Genomic DNA, 25112 nt, shown 5'->3' with positions numbered 1-25112 from the left:
TTAAGTTTTCAATTTTTATGCTAGTTATAAGTAAGACTTAAGTAACTTAAGGTTTTGAAAGCATTCCTGCTTCCTTAGTATAAATCCTTTTGAGCAGGGGTACCCCCAGCCCCTGGGCAGAGGACCAGTACTGTTCAGCGGCCTGTTAGGAACCAGGCCGCACAACAGGTGAGCAGGGAGCAAGCAAGCAAAGCTTCATTTGCTGCTCCCCATCGCTTGCATGACTTCCTGAACCATCCCCGCCCCCCTCGAAAAACTCTTCTGTGAAACCAGTCCTGGTGCCAAAAAGGTTGGGGACAGCTGCTTTTGAGTAAAAAACACTATTGGATAAATTGGACTTTTCATGCTTTTGAAGTAGCTTTGCTAAACTGCTTCCCAGAAATGTTACGTTGTAGTGAGTAGAAAGATGGAAATAGAGTCAAGGGAGTTGAAAGAGCTGCAAGTCTAAAGTGGCAAAATAGGAAAGGCAGAGGTTAAATACATGGCTGAAGGCGTAGTGACTGAGGACCAGGTGAGGTAAGAGATTTTCAGGCAAGACGGTATTTTTGCACATCGGAACCTTGCTTAGGCTGATATCCCTCCCAAACCCTCTAGTGTCCTATTTTTCTCACCCAAATTACTGTTCTACATGTTGCTACAAAATACAGTAGGTATATTTGAAGACCTTGAAAGGGATGTTGTGTTGCTAAGCTTTGCGTTAGGACTTCGCAGTTGCCTACAGTGAGCGTACAATAAATTGGAAGTTGAAGCCTTTTCTGTGATCTTGCGGTGGTACTCCAGGGCACAAAAGGGAAGGAAATCAGTCCGTCCAAATGTTCACAAGCTAAAGAAGGGGCTTCTGGAATGGCAGGGTCTCTCGATCCCAACGCCGAGAAAATTGACTTAATTACCTGGCCCGGCAACACTGGAGCTTCGGCCCCAGGACTAATTTCTAGGTGGGGCCGCGTAGAGGAGTAGTGCGCACGCGCGCGCAGGGCACGGCCGCCGACGTGATGCGCGCGGAGCGCGTGCGCAGAGGACCTGCACGGTGGCGCGTCTCCTCGTAGGGCTCCAGGGGTCGTGTTCTGGGTATGGGCACCTCGCTGTCGCCGCTGCTGACTCTGCTGTCCCTCCTCTCCGGCCCGTGGCTCGAACTAGGTCAGTGTGCTGGCCTGCCCAACTGCCCCTGGCGCCTTTCGTCCTTGGAGGCAGGAGAAAAAGGGTGGGGCGCTCGGCCCCTGCGGGGAAAGAGACGATGGCCGGTCTGCCAGCGTCCTGCGCTATCTTGCAGCGGCCGGAGGTGCCTCCCAGAGGCGGCCAACTTGGCGAGGTGTATCTCACTTCTTCTATAGTTTTAACTTATTCTGGAATCTTTTGAGCATAAAAAAAGAATAAAACGATCCTCTCCCGTCCACCACGTACCCGTTGCCTAGTTTAAACGGTTGCCAATTTATGGCTTTAACCTTGCTTCTTTGGGACCCTTCCCACTTTCTCCTTCCCCTGGGAAATTCATTTTGGAGTGAATCGAGGCACGATACAATTTTATTCCTCAATATTTAACTTGAATAGCCAAAAAGACAAGAAGTCACGGGAAAAAAAAGTATCACTCACTTTCCCACCTAAAACATTAACCGTACTCCTTAACACCATTAAACATCCAGTTAGTGTTCAAGTTTACCTACTGTAAATGTTTTAAAATTATAGTTTACTAGTTGAATTAGTGTCTGAATAAAATTAATATATTGTTAGTGTGTGTGTGTGTGTGTTTTGTTTTGTTTTGGCTGTGTTGGGTCTTCATTGCTGCGCGTGGGCTTTAGTTGCCGCGAGCGGGTGTCCCGGCTTTTCATTGCGGTGGCTTCTCTTGTTGTGGAGCACGGGCTCTAGGCTCATGGCCTTCAGTAGTTGTGGCACGCAGGCTTAGTGGCTGTGGCTCAAGGACTGTAGAGCACAGGTTTAGTAGTTGTGGCGCACATGCTTAGTTGCTATGCGGCATGTGAGATCTTCCTAGATCAGGGATCGAACCTGTCGCGCTGCATTGGCAGGCAGATTCTTAACCATTGCGCCACCAGGGAAGTCTCTGTGTGTTGTTTCTTAACTCCCTTTTAATCTGAGAATTTCCTGCTTTCTTTATTCCAACGCTCACCCCCCTTAAAGTGGACGAAATCATGTGTGAGTGTGTCAGAATGAGAATGAGAAAAGGGGCAAAGATGGGATACTGGGGAACATGAAAAGATGAGGACTCTGCCTTTAGAGAAATTATAGTACTTAGACACTGTTAGGTAGAAACATAACAAAATAGTATGTCAAGCCAGAGAAGTGTGACCTTTTGAAAATAGCACTGACCTGGAAGTAAGGAGACCCGGGTTTCTCCTGTAAAATAGCTCTTTAAGTCATTTCCCTTTTGGGTTTTGGTTTTCCCCTGTCATATGAGGGGGTTGAAATAAAGATCCTTTTAATTCTATGATTTTTGGAGGTATCCAAACAGGAAGTGTAAAGCAGTTCATTCAGTCATTTGATGATAATTATTGTGCACTTGTGCTAGGTGCCAGGGATACACTGGCAACAGATGTAGTTCTTTTCTTTCTGGAGCATATGATATAATGGTGAAAATCATTACGAATTGATAAGAGTTCAAACGAGTGAAAAGGAAGAGTCAGAGAAACATGCGCAGTAGTATGGGTAGAAAATTGATAGATGTGTTTCAGAGTATAGTGTCTAGATTTATCTCGCTGGGACAAAAGGTTGTCGTGCAGAAGAATAGAGAGGTAAGGAAAGGAACTAAACATTTGTTGAAAACCTACTGGGACTTACCTGGTGGTCCAGTGGTTAAGACTCTGGGCTCCTGATGACTTCCCTGGTGGCGCAGTGGTTAAGAATCCGCCTGCCAATGCAGGAAACACAGGTTCGAGCCCTGGTCTGGGAAGATCCCACATGCCACGGAGCAACTAAGCCCGTGTGCCATAACTACTGAGCCTGCGCTCTGGAGCCTGTGAGCCACAACTACTGAGCCTGTGTGCTGCAACTACTGAAGCCCATGCACCTAGGGCCCGTGCTCTGCAACAAGAGAAGCCACCACAATAAGAAGCCTGCGCACCACAACAAAGAGTAACCCCCGCTGACCGCAACTAGAGAAAACCCGTGCACAGCAACGAAGACCCAACGCAGCCAAAAATAATAAATAAATAAAATTAAAAAAAAAAAAAAGACTGTGCTCCCAATTCAGGGGGCCTGGGTTTGATCCTTGGTAAGGGAACTAGATCCCACATGTATGCCACAACTAAGAGTTTGCATGCCGCAACTAAGACCCGGGGCAAACAAAATTAATTTTTTAAAAAAAGAAAGAAAACCTACCATGTGCTAAACATTTCACACATTATTTTAATACAGCCATGCATTTGAGTTAGATATTATCCCCATTTTGTAGATGAAGAAATTGAAATCCAGACTAAGTAATTTGCCCAAGGTCACCCAGCAAATTAAGTGACAGAACAAGAATTTAAAGCCAAAATTTTTTTTAAAAATAAATTTATTTATTTAATTTTGGCTGCGTTGGGTCTTCGTTGCTGCACGCGGGCTTTCTCTAGTAGCGATGAGCAGGGGCTACTCTTTGTTGCGGTGCGCTGGCTTCTCATTGCGGTGGCTTCTCTTGTTGGGGAGCACGGGCTCCAGGCGTGTGGGCTTCAGTAGTTGTGGCACAAGGGTTCAGTAGTTGTGGCTTGCGGGCTCTAGAGTGCAGGCTCAGTAGTTGTGGCACACAGGCTTAGTTGCTCTGCGGCATGTGGGATCTTCCCAGACCAGGGCTCGAACCCATGTTCCCTGCAATGGCAGGCAGATTCTTAACCACTTTGCCACCAGGGAAGTCCTAAAGCCAAATTTTTTAAGCTTCCATTGTTTTTTTCATTATAGCATTATGAGTTTTACATATGATCCAAATATTGCCACTTCTTTTATATATATTAGACTCTTTTTTTCTCTGCAGGGAATGGGCAGATGACCAACATGGTCCAGCTACCAGGTGGGAGATTCCAGATGGGAACGAATTCACCAGATGGCAGAGATGGTGAAGGACCTGTCCGGGAGGTGATGGTAAAACCCTTTGCCATCGACATATTTCCTGTCACCAACAAAGACTTCAGGTACATCCAGTGTTCTTCCAGGAGAAGTAAAGGCTTTTCTAATCTTCATAATATTTAAAAGGAGATTAGCTTGTTCACTACCACATATCATCTTTGCAATGGTACAGTGAGATAAGTGTTATCTACATTTTTAAGATGAAGAATCTGAAGTCCAGGGACTTCCCTAGTGGCACAGTGGTTAAGAATCTGCCTGCCAATGCAGGGGACACGGGTTCGATCCCTGGTCTGGGAAGATCGCACATGCCGCAGAGCAACTAAGCCCGTGCGCCACAACTTCTGAGCCTGTGCTCTAGAGCCCACGAGCCACAACTACTTAAGCCCTCACACCGAGAGCCCATACTCCGCAACAAAGAGAAGCCACTGCAATGAGAAGCCCGTGCACCACAACGAAGAGTAGCCCCTGCTCATCGCAACTAGAGAAAGCCTGCGTGCAGCAACGAAGACCCAACGCAGCCAAAATTAAAAAAAAAAAAAATATATATATATATATATATATATATATATATATATATATATATATATATATATATATATATCTGAAGTCCAGATATTAGTGGCAGAGCTGGGCCTGGAACTGAGATCCTCAGACTCTTGAGCCAGTGGATTGTCCAGCGCACTGGGCATAGCACTGAGAAATATGGGCAGAAGTCAGACACTCAACAGAAACCTCTGCAACAGGGGAGAAGGAATTGGGAGAAGGGTCATAGTAGCTGAGAGTCCCTTAAATTCCCTTTACATTTACTTAGGGAAATGGCATTGTTTCCAGAATCAAACATTTTGGTTCCAGCTTAATCTAAGAAGCCATGTTGAGCTGCGTCAGTGTCCCCAAGGTGATGTTTTGTGTAGGTTTAAGTAGAAAATGATCCAGGACATACCTATAACTACCTTCAAATGGTAGAGGAGGGAGTATATAGGGAGGAGAGGGAAAGGAAGAGGAGGGGATGGGAAGACAATAAAGCAAATGTGAGAAATGACTTTAATGTTACATTTGTGGACTTAAAACTTTTCAGGATAAAAAGTTTTGGGGAAAATTTGATTCAGGAGACACAGGCTGAAATAAGCATAAGGATTGTCAGTATACTCCTCAGGCCTTTTGACTCATTGCTTCCACCTCTAGGGATTTGTCTTGAAGAATTAAAAGTTGCCCAAAAACATTTAGCTAAAAAACGTTTAGCTATTGATACAACGCTAATACATTTACAATGTCATCTTGTAAACAAATGTTAACAACTTTAGGATCACTTACTTAAACATATTGTATCAATATAACAGACTACTTAGCAGCCCTTAAAAATCCTGTTGTCAAAAAGAGATAGTTCTGAAGTGTTAAGTGAAGAAAGTAGGTTACAAAATACTAAATAGGGTATGATCCCATTTTTTAAAACTATATGTATAGAATGTATATGCATTAAGAAAGACCTGGAAGATGCAACGTGGCATTAGGTGACGGATTCTGCTCATGTTTTTGTAACTTCCAAAGGAAAATGATTACAGGAAGCACCTTCTGAAAGCTATTTAAAAATCCTTGGCTGTGGGGTGAAGGGGGAGAGAATATGGACAGGTATATCTTAGTTGGTATGATAATGGATGATTTTAGTTTTTTTCTTTTTACCTACCTCTGTTTCCTTGTTTTTCTATAATATGATGTTATATATGCTTTAAAAAAATATTTTTAAACAGGAAAGTTATTAAAATCAAAGGAGAAATCACTTCTGATCAGGCTTGCACCGCATCATGACAACCAGAAATAGCTAGCTAGGTAGATGCATTCTTTTTTTTTTTAATTTAATTTTATTTATTTATTTTTGACTGTGTTGGGTCTTCGTTGGTGCGTGTAGACTTTCTCTAGTTGTGGCCAGCGGGAGCTACTCTTCATTGCGTAGGCTTCTCATTGCGGTGGCTTTTCTTGTTGCGGAGCACAGGCTCTAGGCACGCGGGCTTCAGTAGTTGTGGCTTGCGGGCTTTAGAGCGCAGGCTCAGTAGTTGTGGCACACGGCCTTAGTTGCTCCGCAGCATGTGGGATCTTCCCGGACCAGGGCTCGAACCCGTGTTCCCTGCATTGGCAGGCGGATTCTTAACCACTGTGCCACCAGGGAAGCCCTAGATGCATTCTTTCATATTTTAAATTGACCTTTTATATTATGGAAATATAATGTCACCTCCAGGAAGCCCCTAAACTTTGCTTAGAACCCATAATCTGTCTTCGCCTCTCTGGTAAAAGAGTCTCAAACCGTTCAGGTGGCAGAGGTTGGTAAATAGCTGTTGCTACCAAATCTCATCTCCTCCTCCATTCTCAATGTCCCTTTGATGGGTGAACGATGTCTTCTCATATCAGAGGTCTAGCACAGATGGAGTACACTTAGCCCAGTGAAAACAATCCATCTTACCCTGGAAATCTGCTTGCTGAAATTTGCTCAGCCATACCAAACTATATGAAAATCCATTCTAAAATCTCGGCAAGTCATTTTTGTTTGACTCAATCTCCCTCATCTGTTAGAGGGAGATAATAACCCCTGTTCTGCCTCCCTCCTGTGATTGTTGTGACATTAGGTATGTGACGAAGACCTTTCCGAAGAGAGACCCATTCCCACCCTTGAATCTTCTCAGCAGCTTTATTATCTCCAAAAACTGGAGGTAACCCAGATGACCTGCAACTGGTGAATGGATAAACAAAATATGGCCTATACATCCAATGAAATACTACTCAGCAATGAAAGGCAACAAACTGCAAAAAAAAAAAAAAAAAAAGGAACAGGGATGAATCTTGGAAGCAGTATGCTAAGTGAAAGAAGCCAGACTGCCCCCCACTACATACTACTGTATTATTCAATTTATGTGAATGTATATTCTGGGAAAGGCCAAACTATAGAGACAAACAACAGATCCGTGGTTGCAGAGGCACAGGGGAATTTTGGGGGGTGGTTGATGGAACTGCTGCTCTGTATCTTGATTGTGATAGTGACTACGTGCTTTGTCACAACTCACAAAACTATACACCAAAAAGAGTGAATTCTCCTGTTTGTGAACTGCACACACAGCAACAGATTTTAAAAGAAAATCTGCTCAGACTCTCAGGTGAATTCCTTGTAGTTCATGAAAATTCTGTGATGTGTGACTAATAGGATAAGGGTGTATGAGGTTTTCTGGAACAGGAGAGGGTGAGGGTGGAGCACAGAACCCTATTAACTAAACCGTATGAAACATCTCTTTTCAGGGAGTTTGTCAGGGAGAAAAAGTACCAGACAGAGGCTGAGGTGTTTGGGTGGAGCTTTGTCTTCGAGGACCTTGTCTCTGATGAGCTTAGAAACAAAGCAACCCAGAAAATGCAGGTAAGAGAACCTAGGTTTGCAGCTGAGGGGATGGGAGTGGGACCTAGACAGAGAATCCTGTGGGATCTGGGGTCCCCTGGGCCACAGTAGAGAATCAAACCTGAGAACCAGAGGCAGGGAGGAAGCAAGAGAGACCCACGCTGGAAGAGTCAGATGAACACACACTCCCAGGAAGTTCACCCTGTGCTGGTTTCTGTATAGAGAGACTCTGTAAAGATGCAGACATACACAGCGTTCAGTATACTCCCTGGACCAGCAAGAGAACCTCTTGAGAAGCCTCCCTCCAATACGGGTGGTGAGATTTTGGACACAGCCTCACTTGGACCACCTGAGTCTCAGCCTGAAGTCTCTGCTTTGCCTACTGGGTGTCAGTCAGGAAGGTGCCCTCGCTGGGTCAGAGCATCTTTTTAGTCATGTTCCTTCCTTTTTGCAGTCTCTCCTCTGGTGGCTTCCAGTGGAAAGGGCATTCTGGAGGCAGGTAAGGGTTGGTTCCTCTACTTTGTTTTCTCCCCCTGTTGACTCTTGGGAGGCCTGGCTTCCCTAGACCCTTGCCCATCTAGAAATACTGAGTTTAAAAGGATGACAGAGAAATTTTAGGGAAGCAGCCAAGCCACCCTGTTTTCTCTGCCCTAATCCTTTTACCCCTGGCCCATCCCATTTCTCCCTTTCGTCTCATGTTTAGTCCTTCTTTCTGACTCTGGACCTCTCCTCACTCACCAGGCTCTCTCTTCCCACTTCCTTGCTCCATCTGTGGTAAAAGTTGAACTCAGGCACCCTAAGCCTAGCCTTCCTCAGACTTCCACGAGCTCCCAGAAGCTTGTCTCACTTCATCCTGGCTATCAGCCTGCAGGTCCTGGCTCTGGCATCCGAGAGAAACTGGAGCTCCCAGTGGTACACGTGAGCTGGAATGATGCCCGTGCCTACTGTGCTTGGCGGGGGAAACGGCTGCCCATTGAAGAAGAGTGGGAGTTTGCTGCCCGAGGGGGCTTGAAGGGTATAGAGATGCCAAGCGATTTCCCTTTATTCTTTCTCCCCATCCTACCTTGCATGGGGGGCTTTAAAGGGTGGGATAGGTTTGTGCTCCCTAGAGCAGTGCTTCTTTTTTAAATTTTATTTTATTTATTTATTTTTGGCTGCATTGGGTCTCTGTTGCTGTGCACAGGTTTTCTCTAGTTGCAGTGAGTGGGGGCTACTCTTCGTTGCGGTGCGTGGGTTTCTCATTACGGTGGCTTCTCTTGTTGCGGAGCACGGGCTCCAGGCGCGCGGGCTTTGGTAGTTGCAGCACACGGGCTCAGTAGTTCTGGCTCACAGGCTCTAGAGTAAAGGCTCAGTCTTTGTGGCGCACGGGCTTAGTTGCTCCGTGGCATGTGGGATCTTCCCGGACCAGGGCTCGAACCCATGTCCCCTGCATTGGCAGGCGGATTCTTAACCACTGCACCACCAGGGAAGCCCCGAGCAGTGCTTCTTACACTGTGTAGTGATGGACCAGTTGTTGGTGTTATTTCTAATCCATCTCAGACCAATACTTCCATAAAATAGCGTAAAAATTAGTAACTGGAAAATGAAATGAAAAAAACAGACATATTTTTTTAATTATTGGAGAGTCTACAGACAAGTTCCATTTCAATAAGTATAATCAGAACAACATAGCATAGGGAAAAAGAAAAGGATTACCTATACTGTATACCTTTTCCATAGCTGTATAGGGATTAATATAACATTGCTATTTGTTTATAACTTTGTTAGTTTGCAATCCTAGCTAAACAGAAAGTTAGAGTGAAATAGCAATTTCCCATATTCAACACCTCTACACAGTCTTTGAATGAACACTGGCTATACCAATAGTCAAAGTTATTAATGTGATAAATGAGGTTGCTTGTTCATTTATCCAGTCTAAGTCTAAAGAACAAGTTTCTCCATGCTTACTCTCAATTTCTGTACTTATCCCAGCATGAGCTGGTAACAAATAGTTTGCAGAATGACATTGGTCAGAACCACACCTAGAATTGTCCTGTCCTGGAGCAAATCAGAAGCCAGGGCCTCCGAGTGCAATACTGTGAGTGGAAGGGAGGGGCGTGGGAAGTAAAAGTAAGTAATCTTATTCTTCTGTTCTCATCACTTCCTTTCGGTTGCCTCGCTCTTTCTACCTTTCCCTTCTTCCCCAACTCCTCACCTCTCCCTCCTCCGCTGTCTCCTTGCCCTCCTGGCAGGTCAGGTTTACCCCTGGGGAAACGAGTTCCAGCCAAACCGCACCAACCTGTGGCAGGTAAGACACACGTTCCTCACTCCTGTCCCTTCTCAGAGTGTTGATTGAGACCTGCTGTGGGCTAGACACTGTGTTAGGCTGTGGGACTCAGAGGCCTTCGTGTTGTAATGGAACTGAAAGCTGGTAAAGGGGTAAAGCAGAAGACAACGTGGTGGGGCTATATAGTGAAGATGTGCAGCGTGTGCTGGGGGGTGTGCTGGGAGTGTGCTCTCTTGTGCTGCAAGAGCAGGGCGTGACTTCACAGTGAACATGCCATTTGAGCTGACTGAACCGGAGTTTGCCATGAGAAAAGTGGAGGAAACAACATGCATGTCAGCAGTGGATAAGGAAAGGGTGCTGTGTGTTCAGAGACATGCCAGACTCGGAGAGGCTAGCGCACAGGGAAACAGGAGGTATAGGAGATGAAGTAGGCAGTGGATTGGAGGCAGATTATGAAGGACCAGGGGTGCCAAGATGTGGTTTTAGATTTTACCCTCCAGGCAGTGGGGAGCCGACAGAAGTCTTGAAACAGGGGAGCGACAACATCATTTTGATTTGGGGGATGCTGATTGTTGAAAATTTGTGTGGGATCAAATGAAGTAGAGCTGCAGGAGGTCTCTGAATCCGAGGCTGCAGCCATGGCCCAGGGATGTGAACACTTGCATGAAGTGGAAGTGAAATCGAGAGGAAGCCAGGTGGGAGACGCCTGCCTGAGAGGAGAGACAGGGTTTGGTACTTCGCCAAACATGGAGGAGTGGAAGAGAGAAGGACTCAAGCATGAATCCAAGCTTGGGCAAGAGGGTGCTGGTGTGACCATTATCCAGAATAGATAATATGCGTGTTGGGGGTCAGAGGGATAGAACTTGGTCAGTTTAGGATCAGCCTAGCTTAAGCTGCCTTTGGGTCATGGATATGCTCAGTAAGAGGTTGAAAGTATGAGTTTGGAGCTTAGGACAGAGGTCTGGGTCAGAGCAACTGGTTTGGAGTCAACAGCTTACACTGTAGGCAGGAATGACATCCCCCAAGGGGACTCTGCAGCATGAGGGGAGCCCAGCACCAGCATTTTAGGGTGAAGCCTTGAAAAGGGCCTCAGGGGTAGACTGACCTTTTAGATGATCTTGGGATCAGAGCTTTGCAAAAAGTCTTATCTGACTTATTCACCATGGGATCTTTGTTAAATTAACTGTTTTGAGTCTCAGTTGCTAGCTTTTTTTTTTTGGCTGCATTGGGTCATCGTTGCGGTGCGCGGGCTCCTCGTTGCAGTGGCTTCTCTTGTTGTGGTGCATGGGCTCTAGGAGTGCAGGCTTCAGTAGTTGTGGCACATGGGCTCAGTAGTTGTGGCTTGTGGGCTCTAGAGTGCAGACTCAGTAGTTGTGGCACACAGGCTTAGCTGCACCGTGGCATGTGACATCTTCCCGGACCAGGGCTCGAACCCGTGTCCCCTGCATTGGCAGGTGGATTCTTAACCACTACACCACCAGGGAAGTCCCAGTTGCTAGCTTTTTAAAGGGAGAAAATACTTGCCTCACAACCTGGTCAGGATTAAAGACATAGATGTAGCAGCCCTAGCACATAGTTGGCGATGAGTAAATTGTAGCCCCTTCATCTTCCCTTTCATAAGATCAGCCCCCATAGAGCAGGGGCAGCTGAACTCCAATTTCAATGAGAAACAGAATGAACAAGTTGAACAAAATGCATCAGCAAATACAGGTTACTTTTCCAGAATGTTGGCGGTAAAAAGCAGGAGGTGAGGAAGGCAGGGTCAGAGCAGATGAGGGAGAGTTAAGCCTGTTGGTGATAGAAGGGAAAGCGATGGTACAGGGGAGCACAGGATGAGCGTCTCGTTCCTGAGGAGACGGGTGCCGGTCATGGAGGAGGGGAGGCAGAGCCTTTCTTCTCAAGGCACATGGGGAGGAAGTCGAGAAAATGGGAGTGGGGCAGACTGGTGTGGACACAGGGGAAACGACACATTTCCTAATCCAGCCAGGAGATCATAGTAGAGGACACGAGGCAGCTGGTTAGGGAGCTCAGGGTGGGAACCTAGGGTCACTGCCCCGTGCCCTTCCCCTACCGCAGAGGATACCGCAAGATGGCCTTGGTTTAAACTCCTCTGGGCAGGTGGGAGCAGCTGCCTTGGGACGGGATGGTAAATCTTTGAGCCTAAATTTCTCCCTCCCTCAGGGAAAGTTCCCCAAGGGCGACAAGGCTGAGGATGGCTTCCACGGAGTCTCCCCGGTGAATGCTTTCCCCCCACAGAACAACTACGGTAAGATTGCTCGTCGGGTTGCTGTCATGTCAGCGTTCACAGCTCGGCTGGTGGGATGGTCCTGCCTGAAAAGTGAGGTGGAGAGAAGCAGCACAGGGAAGCATTAGCTCCCCAGGGCCATCGGGTGGCGCTCCCCAGCCTGGGCCAGACCTGCCGCTGTGCTTCAGGGCTCTTTGACCTCGTGGGCAACGTGTGGGAGTGGACAGCGTCACCATACCAGCCTGCCGACCAGGACATGCGTGTCCTCCGGGGGGCGTCCTGGATCGACACGGCCGATGGCTCTGCCAATCACCGGGCCCGGGTCACCACCAGGTGAGGGGCTCGGTAGCTGGGGGCTGAGGGTCTGGGTCCTGGTCTCCCAGAGCACAGGTGGCACCAGATCTGGCATGGCTGCCGCTGCCGTGCCTCCCCCTCCACTGGGGGCTGTGGGTTCAGAAGAGGAAGCAAGCCACACTTGCCATAGAAAGCCAAGAGCCCGGGACTGCTGGTGCCTTTTCCTGCCAGCTGTCAGCCCCAAGGCAGACTCTGTGTCCAGCATCTTAATTATGTGGTTTCCCCTCTTGTCCTCCGAGCTAGGCTTGCAGAGAGAGGGAAGTGGAATGGCCACATCGATAGGTCATGGCCAGGGGTCATGGAAACATTGACTCTTCCAACGAGTGTGCACATGAAAAGTCATTTTCTACAACCGTTTTGTCTTACAATCAAGAAAAACTAGGCTCAGGGAGGTCCTGGAGCCTGCTCATTTCACACAGATGGCTAGTGGTGGCACCTGAATGGTGGAGTCCCCGGCTCCCGAGTCCCCTTCTAGGACCCTCCACCTTGTTCATCTGTGGATTTATTTTGGTTAATCTCCCTGCAACTCCTCCTGCTCCTGGGTTCCGGAAGGACTGTCGAGAAGCCACTGTTCCTGTGGCCTCAGTGTGTCAGGTTTGCAGGCGTTTCTTTGATACACTGAGCCCCTGGATTTTCCTCACCTTTTTCTTTAGGACAAAGTAGTGGAGAAAGTATTGGCCTGGGGACCAGGAAACTGGGTTTGCCACTGATTCTGTTGTGCCACTAAAGCAGTGGTTGGCCTTGGGCAAGACATTTAAATCTTTCTAGTGTCTGACTCTGGGTCTGTGAGATGGTGAACAAAACACACCTTCCAGAGCAGTAAGGGAAATGGCAATTGAAGGAATACGTGTGAAACTTCTCTGGAAAGTGTGAGGTACCGATTGGTGCTATGATAGTCTCACTTCTTGCCGACAGGCTTTTTTTGGCTGAGTTATTCTAAACTACCGACAGTTGAAGTTATTACTTGTGGCCTTTCCTTCCTTCCAGTTCAGTCTCTCAGGACCACCCTCACTTCCTCCACCCAAGGTCCCTTCTTACCCCCTTCCCCCAGGAATGGCACACCCTCAGGCCCTACCCTCACACACCAGACTGTGTATGCCCCCCCCACCAGTCCCCAGGCGCCCCAGACCACAGCAGGCCCTGGGAGCTGGAGCAGGAGAGTTGGGTAAGGCCCTGGGTCCCTTTCTCAACAAATGTCCATTCTCTCTCCCCTTCCCTGGTGGCAGAATGGGCAATACTCCAGATTCAGCCTCAGACAACCTAGGCTTCCGCTGTGCTTCCAGTGCAGGCCGACCACCTGGGGAGCTGTGAGCAGCCACACAGAGATGAGGAGAGTCCCCCGTGGCACCCGTGGCACTCCCTGGCCACATGCCAAACACAGCCAAACTCGGGACTGCGTCCATCCCCTCCCCCCTCCCTGTGGCAGACACCTCTCCCCCGGGCAGGAAAGGACCCTGACCTCCACGGAGGGGCACCACTGTCTCCTGGAGAAGGGGCCCACCTTACTGATTGTGTCCAGGAGCCGGACGTTTCTCTTAGAGGTCAAATACTGACCGTATGGGGGCCACATACTCAAAACATTTGGGGCGCAGTGCTCTGAAAGGCGGTTTGTGAAAATATTTTAAATCTGCTCCCTCCAACTTTCTCACTGTCTGACCCGGGGACCTGACATTGTTTGCTCAAGGCAGAATTTCCCCAGGTCTCCTTGTTTTCCCAGCAAGTTGCTGTAGAAGGAAAATGATTCCTTCATTTGCCTTATTTGTGGGGTTTCATGCACCTCCGAGGGAACCTAGTTTCCACCGTATGTGAAATGCAGTTCTGTGGGCTCTTTAAAGCACACTGTCAGTCTTAAAAGGGTCTAGGAGAACGACGGATTTACCAGGCGCAACTGTGTATCACGGGAGGCACAGAGTGAATAATACTCCACAAAGACAAACAGCAGAAGCTTTCCTTTCTATTATTAATTATGTAAGGGCTGCCCTGTGCCTCTAAAAACATGGCCCCAGAGAAGAACCTGCTCCCGTGCTGTCACTGGACTTTGTGAGGTCAGTAAAAGCTCCTGTGATTGCGATTCTCAGACTGTTCTCTTTCATCCTCACCCTGGGACCCTAAAGGCAGTGCACCGAGTGTCAGTAACTGTGGGCCTCCCGTGAGGACAAGCGGACATGGTGGTATAGCTGGGCTGTGGAGAGGCAGGGTGCTTCTGGTTCTGGACCACAGTGGGTTCTGGACCACCCACTCCGTGGGCCTGGCTCCAACTGCACTGACCACCGCGTGACGCCTCCAAGAGGGGAGAGTGGCTGGGGCCAAGTGCCCCCTCTGGACAGAGGCCTGCACCCGCTCTCACTCCTGTGCCCTCCATATCGGTGGCTTCTCCTCCCGGCCTGACCCCCGTCCCACCTGGCCTGCCGGCCTGCCCGTCAGTAGACCTCCTCAGCCAGGGAGAGGAGCACAGCCTTGGGTGTGTTCTCGAAGAGCGCTGCCCGGTTCTGCTGCTGCCCCTTCTTTACCCAGTGGCCATAGAGCCGGAAAGCGTAGGCGTCGATGAGTCGCCGCAGGGGCCGGAGGGCATAGGGGTCTCGGATCACGATCTCCCGGGTCACGGGCTTCACCCGGCGGTACTGGTAGTAGATCCGCACGGAAGCCAGCACCGTCAGGGCGATCACCTGCGGAGGGCCTGGCCTGAGAGCTGGACCCGCCCCGCGGCCTGTTTCCTTGCCGGTCCGGTCCGTGACGGCAGGCCCTGAGCTTGTTTGCCACGAAGGCTTGTGTGGTTTCCGCTGGGCCTGTCCTAGCGTTCCCGCCTGCCCTCCCCCCTCCCCCGTTACCCCCATTCCCACCCGAACAGCAGGCGCAGGGCTTAAGGCTGTCGGAGCCAGAAGCCAGAAGTTGAGCTGCAACCATCACAGGGCTGGGCGGGAGGAGAAGGGCGGGTGCTCTGGAAACCCCGTGGGCGTAAGGAGTCCCCAAGAAGGGCACCTGGAGCTTCGACTTCAGGGGCCTGTGGCACCTACCCCGGGGCCCTGAGTGGCAGGCGAGCTTAAGTACCTTGAACTTCCCCCGGGGGCTGAAGTGACGCACTTCCTCCACCTTGTACTGCTGGAAGAAGGGATGCGCTAAGGCCTCTTCTGCCGAACAGCGGCCTTTGGGACTCACCACCAAGAAGCGGGAGACCTGAGAGAACGACACAGAACGGAAGACGTCTATGGGGGGGGGTCCCTCCTGGCAGGGCCTCCAACCCGTGGCATGCACGGTACACTCCCCTCTCCCCACTGTACGTGCCCCTCGCCTGAACCCCGAGCCAGGAGGCCTTTCCTCTCACCAAGTCCTTCACAGTGTCCGAGTAATCATCCCATTCTGGTGAGCCAAACTGGTAGTTGCCACTCATGATCATCCTCAACATCAGCATCTGCTTGCGGTGCCAGAAGGGTGGGGAGCCGGCCAGCAGCGTGTACATGATGACCCCCGTGCTCCACCTGGCAGCGGGCAGCGGGGAGGAAGGCAGGCGGGCCAGCTGTAGCTCCCACCGTGCCCTCCTCCCCAGCCAGGGGCTCCCAGCCATGGGGGCATCCCTGTCCCTACAGGTCACCTCCCTCCCCCCAACACACTCACATGTCCACCTCCTTCCCATAGCCAGGGTGGGCATCATCCATGGAGCACTCGATGATCTCAGGGGCCAGGTAACTGGGGGTCCCGCAGACCTCTGCAGGGACAGTTTCCATCGGAAGAGGTCAGCAGAGGCACTTGGAAGAGGAAAGCCCAAAGAGACAATGGAGAAGGAACTGAAGTGGTGGCTGGGCTGGGACTCTCTGAACACGGGCCTGGCCCAGGGCCAAGGGCAGGGCCAGGGTGCTGGGTCCTGTGGCCACCCGATGGGGCACCGTCAGTGGCCTGGTCACTTCTAGCTATCCTGGCCTGGAATGCAGGCAGTGGGAACCTGGCTCAGCCCAGTCCGGGGAAGAAACACCCAGCCCTGAAATGGTAGGATTTTTACTTTGTGGGGGAAACCCAGGCAACCTCTGTTCCTAGGAGAGCTGAGGAGAGAGCCTGAGCCCCTGACATGGGCCAAGGCCATGTTACCGGACCTCGCAGCTTCTCTCCTGGCTTCAGCTGGCAGGAAAAGCCAAAGTCTGTGAGCTTGATATTCATGTCATCATCCAGGAGGATGTTCTCAGGTTTCAGATCCCGATGCACGATGTTGAGTTTGTGCAAGGTGAAGATCACCTCCAGCAGGGTTCTCATGATCTTTCTGGGGTGGGACAGGAACAGGTTACTTTCATCTGCTATTCTGCAGGGTCAGGTAACAGGCAGGGACACCAAAGCCCGTAAGCCAGCTGGACTGCGAGTGAGGGAGGACTCAAGACAGGCCAGGCCTACCCTGGCTGAGTCAAGGAGGAAAGGAGGCCACCAAAGCCAGCGGAGCACACTGCCGACCCAGACGGGTGCATGCCACGCCTCCTCCAAGACCTCAGTGCCTAAGCCAGGGACTCAGGCCAGAAGTAGGGAGAGGGGCAAGTGGACCCTCACCTGGTTTCCTTCTCACTCAGGGTGACCTTCTCAGTGAGGTAATCGAAGAGCTCCCCTCTCTTCATCCTGTGGGGACAGAGGGTTTGTAGCTGGATGTGCCCCAAGGCTACCCCCTCCTTACCCTGCTCCCAGAAAACTGTTACCCACCCTAACACTTCCAGGGGCAAAGTGGGCTGCTCCCCACAAGGGACCAAGGTCTGTGGGGAGGAGCTAGGGAAGTGAGTGGAGAGGCTGTCTCGGAAGGTTGAAAGAAGAACAAGGGAGACTGGGGGCTGGGGGATGGCACCCGTGCGAAGGTCCCCCCATGTGTGGGAGTGACAGCATGGACTGGGATCCAACAGGGTCAAAATCAGGGTTGGGAGGGGGGAGGGAACTTGAGCCACTGGCACAAGGCCCCAGACCCAGATCAGAAGGACAGGAGTATCCTGATTTTTCCCAGGAACAAAGAGAAGCAACAGTAGTGATGGAAGAGCAGTTTTACCTATTTTAGGATTTCTCAGGATTAAGAATTGCGGTTCCATTTTCTCACTTGGGATGATCTAGAAAGAGGTTTCTGCTAGAATCATCTAGTTATACCCTGAAGGGCAATTTGGGGCAGCATTAAAAATAGCTTCCCCAAGCAACTTCTTCAAAGGTTAGAGACATTTGAGCTGCCCCCAAGGGCTCTACGGGACAGTGCCACCGAACCGAGTTGAGACAGCTAGAGCTGGGCGAGTCTGGAGGGGTCCTAGGAAAGTCTCCTTTGGTTAAATAGGAAAGGTGCATCCTGCCTGCCCCTCCAGGAAAAGCAGGGCCCAAGGGAAGAATTCTGGCCAGTATCTGAGGGAGGCAAGAAAATCCTTGAACTTAACTGGTGGGGCGGGGAGTTGAGTTCTGTTTGAGGAGCAACCCAGAAATTACAGAAGTGAGCCTTGTTTCATACACGATTGGTACTGTGTCCCCAAAAGGCAGTGTGTGCCTCCAGTTTTGATCACTTTAATTCCATTTTAAACACGCTAGGAGAACTCACTAATAGCAGCAGCAGCAAAAAGATTTACCAGTCAACACTGGGACCCCGGCAAGGTCCATCAGCAGGCTCCTGCCTTCCTGGAGCTGGTGGTTGAACTGTACACACAGGCCAAGTTAAATTGTGTCTCCAAGAAAAACTTAACACTGCACGTGTTCGGTATGGCTACAAAATGAAGTGTTCCAGCAACACAAAATCTCCTTGAATAATTTTCTCAAAGCTAGTCCCTAAATTAGCAGTTATGTATGGAGAAGTCAAGACAGCTCTCCAACAATGATTCGTGCAACAGAGGTGTGTGTTCTTTAGTGAGGACTCCAATGGAGCGGGGGCATGGGAGCTGGAGAGTTCCCTTCCTTGGGAACCTTTTCCAGTAACAATGGTAAGAAGTCTGAGTGCACGGTTCACAGAGCACTTTGTGTTGTTCGAATTTGATGCTTGGAGCCTGGTGAGATGGACAGTATCGTTTTTCCTTTCCTGGGAAAACAGAAGCTCTCCCAGCTAAAAGGCCCACTGGTCCCTGGGGGCAGAGGGCCCTGTGACAAGGAGCTCATCTCAATAGCCCTGTTGGTGCACAAGCAGGGGAATAGTGACACGTTGCCGCTGATGCTCCTGCTGATGACAACGACGATGATGTCAATCTTTGAACCACATCCCAAATACAATCTCTACCACCTGTCTCCCTGGTGGGCCTCTTGCCCCCATATCGCTGGCTTCCTCCTTTCCACCCTTGCCCCTTACAGTCAGTGGGATCCTTTATAAAAGTCAGTCAGATCACATCACCCTCCTGCTCTCAGCTCTCCAAAATTCTTACCTCCCAAATGCCTGCATAATCTGCTTTTTGGTACTGACCGACCTTGCATCCTGCCATCGCCACAGGCTTGCTCCCCCCCATCCTGACTTGCTTGCCAAGCCTCAAACATGCCAAGCCCACCCAGCAGGGCCCCTGCTCTGGCTGTTCCCTCTGCTAGAGGTCTCCTTCATCCAGGTCTCTGCTCAGGTCACCTCCTGGAGAGCATTCCCTGCCCACTCCCTCTGACCCCCGCTCAGCTTTACATATATGTGTATATGTATAACTCTGTGTGTGCTTTATGACTTGATTGCTTTCTGTTCACGCCCTGTGAAAATTAGTGCATGAAGTAGGATTGCGTATCCTCAAGGTCTAGAATAAGTATTGGATGACCACCATGGTCATCATCATGGTAGTTCATATTTATTAACATTTACATTGTGCCAGTCACTGTGCCATTATTACTCCTGCAATACCGATGGGAAAGCTGATACTGACAGAAATCATCCAGCCCATAAGTGACGGACCCAGGATTTAAAACCTGGCAGCCTGACTCCAGGGGCTGGTCTGCCTAAAGCGTCTATGACCTTATTTGGCATCCACAGTGTAAGGGGCTGGCTGCTCGTCTCCAGGAAGCCCTGGGTGGGGGACTACAATAGAAGCCTCTCCAATAGGCCCCAGGCCTGGGTACTTACAGATCAAACACCAAGAAGAAGAAAGTGTTGGTCTCATAAGTGTCCTTCAGCTGTACTGAAATGGAAATGGCTCGCTCGTCTCAGGCAACAGAGGAACCCAGGCGGGGGCAGTGGAGGGCGGGGGCAAGGGAACTAAGGCCGCTGTGGCCGGACTCAGAAGCTGGAAGGGGTATCGCGATGGTGTTCAAAGGAGGCGCACCAGGGGAGGGGGCACCCAGGGACTTCACACTCCCATTCCCGCACCTGCACCCGGCCCTGCCTGTCACCCCTTCTGTGGGGCTGGAAGAGGGGGCTTAGAGCTGACTCCCGAGAGCAGTGAGGGTGGAGCCGGGAGCCTCAAGCCTCTGGGCACTAGGCTTTCAGGGCCTCGGGGTGCAGGAGACACTCTGGTGCTTCTGGCTCCCTGCACTGGGGCCACACTCCCCGGCTTGGGTTATCAGAGCACACCCATGGCAGGGCACCGCGCCGCGGCTCGGGGCCATCACTCACTGATGTTGGGGTGTCCTGAGACCTTGCGCAGGATGTCCACCTCCTTCTGCGTGGCCTCTCGCAGCTCCTGCACCTCCTCGGGGCTAAAGCTACCCCCACCCGTGACGTCGATGATCTTCACAGCGTACTCCTGGGATGTGGGCTTGTGGATGCAGCGCCTGACAACGCTGCTCACTCCCCTGGGGGTGCAGAGGACAGATCATCCCCGGGGCCCCTCACCCCAGGGGGAGGCCCAGATCCAGGCTGCAGCAGATATGTCCTGCCTTGTCCCCCAACTCCCTGTGAGCTTTGGGGGATGGTAAGATGAAGAAGGCACAGAGAGGGCGATTTGCCTGGAGTCCAAGAGGAAGAAGCCTGCTCTGGGGCCTCCTAGCTCCTAGTTCAGTGCTCTTTCTCGGCACGGAGGAAGAAGCTGTACCCTCTCAGGGCCATACGCTTCTCTCTGACACCTGATTCCTGACCCTGGCCCCAAGCTGGGGGAGCTCTTGGCTGGGAGAGGTCTCTAATCTGGGTGCTCTTATACCCGCTTCCTCCATCCTGCTGCAGGAGGGCAGGACCCCGAACTGAGAGTTTCTCCAAGTGGACAGAGCTTTCAGGATGGAAATGGGGTCAGTGCTCAGGGTCATGCAGAGATTGATCCCGCCCGCAGTGCCGGCCGGAGCCCAGGACAGAACTTCATGGGGAAGGTCTGGGCTTTACCTGCCCAGGATCTCCTTGGTCTCGTAGTTCTCATAGAAGCTCTGTGCGGAACGGGAGTCTGGCAGTGTCTTGTACTGGGTCATGTTCAGCTCCTTAAAGAGGGGAACAGAAAGAAGCAGTCAGCCTTCCTGACCTGGGGGGTGTGCTCTTTGAGGGCTGAAACCATTTCTCCCTTTTTTTTTTTTTTGGCTGCACTGCACAGCATGTGGGATCTTAGTTCCTTCCTCTGGTAACCAGGCACCCAGCAGAACCAGGGATCGAACCCGTGCCCCCTGCACTGGAAGTGCTGAGTCTTAACCGCTGGACTGCCAGGGAAGTCCCTCTCCCTCGTCTGTGTATTTCCTGGCATCGGTCTGGCCTCTTGTGAATATTCAAAATAAATATTTATGAATTTTTAAAAAAGCTTTGCAAAGAGCCCAACTTGCTTCTCCCCACTGGCTGTAAGCTCCCGTGACCCCAGGTGACCATGTGGCTCCCCGCATGTTCTCGTTGTTAGTTGTTGCTCCCCGGTAGGAGCAACAGATGGGCAGCCAGGCCCAAGCCCAGGCTCGAGGCAGGAATCGGGCCACCAGGCTGCAAGGTTAGTTCTGACAGGGCCAGCACACGCTTGAGTTTAGAAAGCACCACCGAGAAACTCTGCAAAGGACAAATTAAAGTGCTCTTTCCTTTCCTCTTTGAGGCGACGTGGCTGGTCCTGCTTTTCCTCGGCCTGCTCTCTGCACTTCTGGAAAAGGTGAGAAGCTTCATGGTTTCATTTTCAAATATGCTGCTCCCATAACCTCTCCTTATCTCCCCCACTTGTAACTGTCCTACCCAGAAAACACCCCTCCTTCTGCGACAGCCTTGCTGTGCTTCCCATTGCTGCTTCTTCACCCATTCTGCCCTTAGTTTTTGTGATCACTGTCCCTCCTTCACCCTTCCTTCCTTCCGTCCTCCCTCCCTCCCTCCCTCCTTCCTTCCTCCTTCCTTTCTTCCTTTCATACTCTGAGAAGTACTGTGCCAGGTGCTCTGAGGGAAGCAGAGTTTGATGAGTGAGTCCTGGTCCCAGCCTCTGGTATCACTTGTTCTCTCATCTCTTTCCCACCGTGATCATCTCTAGATCATCCCAACCATCCCTCCCCACTGTGCCCAGTGCAGGTGTGTCACAGGTGCTGCTCCGTAGATATGTCAATGGCTGGAGGTGTCCCTTTGGTCCAGGTTCCTGCCAGCAGGATGGCCATGTCCTCAGAATGCCCTGTGTCCTACCTAACGATGGCCAATGAGCCCTGAGTGGTCCTGCTGCAGTGTGGGGCAGAACGGAGCCAGGACACTCAGGCCTAGACCCAGAGGAGCTGGCCGGCTTTACTTCAGGAACACAGAGGCCACTGGGTACGAACTCCTACTTCACACGGAGGATTTGAGGAATGGAGAAAATGCTGTACCAACAGGAAGAGGGACAGATAGAAAATGGGCACGAGCTGCCTCTCAGCAGGGCCAAAGATGCCTCTGGTCCCATTTCCACCACCCTTTCTGGGTCCAAGAAGGTCTGGCCTGTCAAAGAGGCCCATTTGCTGACCAGCCAAGCAGCAGCCCTGGCTGCCTCAGGACAGGCTGGCTGTTCCAGGAAGGCTGGTGTCCCCACTGCTGGGTGCCTGGTTACCAGAGGAAGGATTAGAATAACAAGTCTCCTCTGCCAGCAGCAGGCTCTGGAGCTGTCTCTGCTCCACCCCCATCAGCAACCCCAGCTGAGCACTGGAGTGTCTGTTCCCCATAAAAACGAGCCCAATTCCTGGTAAGCCGCTTAAAGTTCCCACGAGGGGCATCTGTTCTCCCTCCTCCCCCCACCTCCCAAAGCTGGGTAAGGAAAGGTCTCTCCCTTCCTGCAGCCCTCCCCGCGCAGATGGTGTATGTGGACCCAGCCCAGGATGCCGTCCCGTCGGGGTCCGTTCCCTGGCACAACCGGCCCCACTGAGCCCCAGCAACACTCCCTCTCCTGGGGTGGGTGGCGGAGGTCTATCTTGCCTCATCCCCTTACTCTAGGCCTAACCTGGGGCCAACTTCACGCCTCTGTCCACTGCCCCTGCCTGCATTCCCCATGCCTTACCAAGATGCCTTTGGAAAGGGTCCCCAAACAGGAGTAGGTAGCCTGGTCCTTTTTGGAACATGACATCCCTCCCTGAAACTTAGAGAATCAGTGCTGCCATGCCTCTGGGCCCACGTACCTTCAGAAGCAGGGAGAGGTGGGTCTAAGGGACGTGGGGGGTTCTGTCTTCCCTATGCCACAGCCTCTCCCACTCCCCACACAGCTACTCACCTCTATGTCCTCGCAGGCCCTGGAATAAACGTGACAGGAATCCCAAAGGTCCAGGAGCCCCCTGGGGACAGGGGACAACAGAGGGCTGAAGCGTGTCCCGAGCCGACGCTTGTGGCCAGAACAGGATATCTTGCTGCTCTTCCTTCAGGCTTTGCTACTTGAGGACGGAAGGCTGATGTGCCAAAAATAAATCCCAGCTGCAAGGCCCAGCGTGACAGTGCACGAGTCGGGGCCGAGGCTCCGCAGGGGTGACCTCTGGTGGAGGGTGAGGGAAGCTCCGGTGGCCTGGGAGCAGGCAGGACAGCACAAGGTGACCCATCTTCCCTGTGGAGCTCACTCAACCTCCAGGCTTAGAGGAGATAAAGCCAGCTTGCTGGGAACACGCTGGCTTCTCTGGGAGCCACTCCTGTGTGTGCTGAGAGCAGAGCCCTGGAGACACCCCAGCACACTGGTGTGCCCACCCTGCAGCCCTGGCTGCTACAGGGACCCGCTCAGCTACAGTTTGCGTGGCTGCCTGACCCAATGCAGACCTCAAAGGCTAGGGAGACTCCATCTCTGATCTGCCTCCATTGCATCCTTAACTTCAGCCTGCAGTTTCTAATGAATGAGAGGAGTTCCATGTGCCAGGAAAAGCACATGGGCTCTAACCGTGTGTGGCTTTAGGCTGTTTGGGTGAGGGTCCTCATCGGTGTGAGTCTAGCTTAAGAGGCTGACAGAGCTGGAAATAATGTATGCAACATGCTGGCACACAAGCAGACACTTTTTAAATGCTCACCCTCATTCTAAAGCTACCTGTTCTTCAAACCCCTGGTTCTTCTAATATACCAAACGAAGAAAGGGGTAATACACTGCTTCATACAGGTGCTGAGCCCACAAAAACCCATTTAACGAGCATTTTACAATGCACTTCATATGCACTTTCATTGGGGCCCCAAAACTCTGGTATTAAGCCAACTTTAGAGAGAATGTGACTTGCTCGATGAGGTGAGTAGGAGGGCCTAGGTGAACCTCAGATGTAGGCTCACATGCTCTTTCCATTGTATCAAACTCGCCATCTCTTCCGCTCTGGGGAAATACTTTGCTGAACTGTTATATAGGAGTTGGTAAATGACTTTGTCCCTATCCTTACAGGCCTCCAGCTTATCGAGATGCAACATCTGGTTCCAAAGATGAAAACACTGAATTCTCCTTTTACTTACTGTCAATAAGCCTTTTTCCCCGATTCTAAGCTGCAGACGCCTGCTGGCTTACACTTTCAATACATGACAAAAATCCCTTCTGACTTTAGGGCAAAAGGCCAATACACCTGGTGGATTATTCCCTGTGACCTTCTCTGTGTAGCCACGGCTCCCACCAGAGGCAGGCCAGGTCAGCCAGACTCTTGCATTTTATTGTCAGTGGTTCATTTTCCTTTGATTCAGTGATTCAACCATATTTCGGTACCCACCATAGAGCATCATGCCTTGGACATAAGGGGCGTTAACACTATGAACTCAGCCTTTAGGAAAATGGGCAAGAGCCCAATGATGAACCCAGGAGGGAATATGCTGGGGGACTGGCCAGTAGTGAATTGTCTGTGGTCATTTAGGTCCTTGAGCAAGGTAGTCTTGGCCTCTTTCAGGAAGTGAATGATTAGGTACAGAATGGAGCACTCTAAGAACACCGCTGAGAACGAGGTAACAACTGAATAATTCACTTACTCAACAGCACTTCACTTACCTTGCAGTAACAGAGAGGAAAAAAAAAATCAGATAATGGAAACTCTGAAAGGTATATTTGAAAGTAGGAAAACTGCAGAGCATAATGGAGACTGGAGGTCAACTCCCAGAAGTAAATGAAATTTTGAGCTCTTTGTGAGGGATGGAGCTGGGTTCATTTAAAAAAAAAAAATCATGCCCCCCAAATTGAGTCCAACATGGACTTAAGACAGCTTGGAGAGGGCAACTTGAGTCTTTCAGGAAGAGAAAGCTACAATGCCTTAAGTAGAATAAAAACATCTGCAGGGAAACTGCCTATATTAAGAGAATGAATTTTCATCTCCAACCAATAAATTGGATAATCTAGGTTAACAATGACGTGTAGTGCTGACCTGGCCACAGGGAGCCCACACATGTAATGGGTCTGCTCCCACATTTCCTGTATCATTCACCTGATTACAACAGTTAGTATTTTAGTTTCATTACTGCTCAGTTTACTGCACATTGGCTCCAAAGGCCTGTAGCACCTGGAATCTTTTTAATGAGCAGCACGCTTGCTAGGGAGCTACTCCTTACATAACTATTTCTCTACCAAAGCTCCTCAGGAAGCTCTGCCAGATCCTCCAGGCGG

The 25112-nt window shown here is 50.7% G+C and overlaps 2 protein-coding genes across 15 annotated transcripts; one reads left to right on the top strand and one right to left on the bottom strand.

Moving 5' to 3' along the window:
* Window positions 1-7: 7 nt before the first annotated feature.
* SUMF2 (sulfatase modifying factor 2) lies at window positions 8-14359 on the top strand. Of its 6 annotated transcripts, none has more exons than XM_033840868.2 (9): window positions 8-1137; window positions 3959-4115; window positions 7330-7444; window positions 7878-7922; window positions 8288-8438; window positions 9655-9710; window positions 11871-11955; window positions 12123-12267; window positions 13515-13835. In XM_033840868.2, the coding sequence occupies exons 1-9, from the start codon at window positions 1071-1073 to the stop codon at window positions 13597-13599; spliced, it is 906 nt and encodes a 301-aa protein (XP_033696759.1). In that variant the 5' UTR covers window positions 8-1070; the 3' UTR covers window positions 13600-13835. The 6 variants fall into 6 exon arrangements, with proteins under 6 accessions (XP_033696759.1, XP_073648171.1, XP_073648170.1 ...); XM_073792070.1 differs by having other exon boundaries at window positions 8165-8438; window positions 13572-13835; XM_073792069.1 differs by having other exon boundaries at window positions 8165-8438.
* On the bottom strand, window positions 14230-25092 carry PHKG1 (phosphorylase kinase catalytic subunit gamma 1). Of its 9 annotated transcripts, XM_033840866.2 has the most exons (10): window positions 22575-25092; window positions 20492-20583; window positions 19793-19971; window positions 19304-19358; window positions 16816-16881; window positions 16374-16537; window positions 15901-15991; window positions 15611-15764; window positions 15337-15462; window positions 14230-14954 (listed from the first exon to the last, which is right to left on the bottom strand). In XM_033840866.2, the coding sequence occupies exons 1-10, from the start codon at window positions 22638-22640 to the stop codon at window positions 14709-14711; spliced, it is 1239 nt and encodes a 412-aa protein (XP_033696757.2). In that variant the 5' UTR covers window positions 22641-25092; the 3' UTR covers window positions 14230-14708. The 9 variants fall into 9 exon arrangements, with proteins under 9 accessions (XP_033696757.2, XP_073648162.1, XP_073648163.1 ...); XM_073792061.1 differs by having other exon boundaries at window positions 14230-15462; XM_073792062.1 differs by having other exon boundaries at window positions 14230-15462; window positions 22785-25092.
* Between the last annotated feature and the right edge of the window lie 20 nt (window positions 25093-25112).

Source organism: Tursiops truncatus, chromosome 15, assembly GCF_011762595.2.
Source record: "Tursiops truncatus isolate mTurTru1 chromosome 15, mTurTru1.mat.Y, whole genome shotgun sequence".
NCBI lineage: Eukaryota > Metazoa > Chordata > Mammalia > Artiodactyla > Delphinidae > Tursiops > Tursiops truncatus.
The sequence above is the reverse complement of the archived record's forward strand: the minus strand, read 5'-3'. Positions and strand labels throughout refer to the sequence as shown.

Coding starts and splice junctions, on each gene's coding strand:
- SUMF2 (XM_073792068.1), top strand. CDS start 1,071: ATGGGCACCTCGCTGTCGCCGCTGCTGACTCTGCTGTCCCTCCTCTCC. Junction 1,138..3,958: donor CGGCCCGTGGCTCGAACTAG/GTCAGTGTGCTG, acceptor TTTTCTCTGCAG/GGAATGGGCAGATGACCAAC. Junction 7,923..8,164: donor AAAGGGCATTCTGGAGGCAG/GTAAGGGTTGGT, acceptor CTCACTCACCAG/GCTCTCTCTTCCCACTTCCT.
- PHKG1 (XM_073792060.1), bottom strand. CDS start 17,336: ATGGAACCGCAATTCTTAATCCTGAGAAATCCTAAAATAGGTAAAACT. Junction 16,538..16,815: donor CTGAGTGAGAAGGAAACCAG/GTGAGGGTCCAC, acceptor GTCCCACCCCAG/AAAGATCATGAGAACCCTGC. Junction 15,765..15,900: donor TATGGGAAGGAGGTGGACAT/GTGAGTGTGTTG, acceptor GCCCGCTGCCAG/GTGGAGCACGGGGGTCATCA.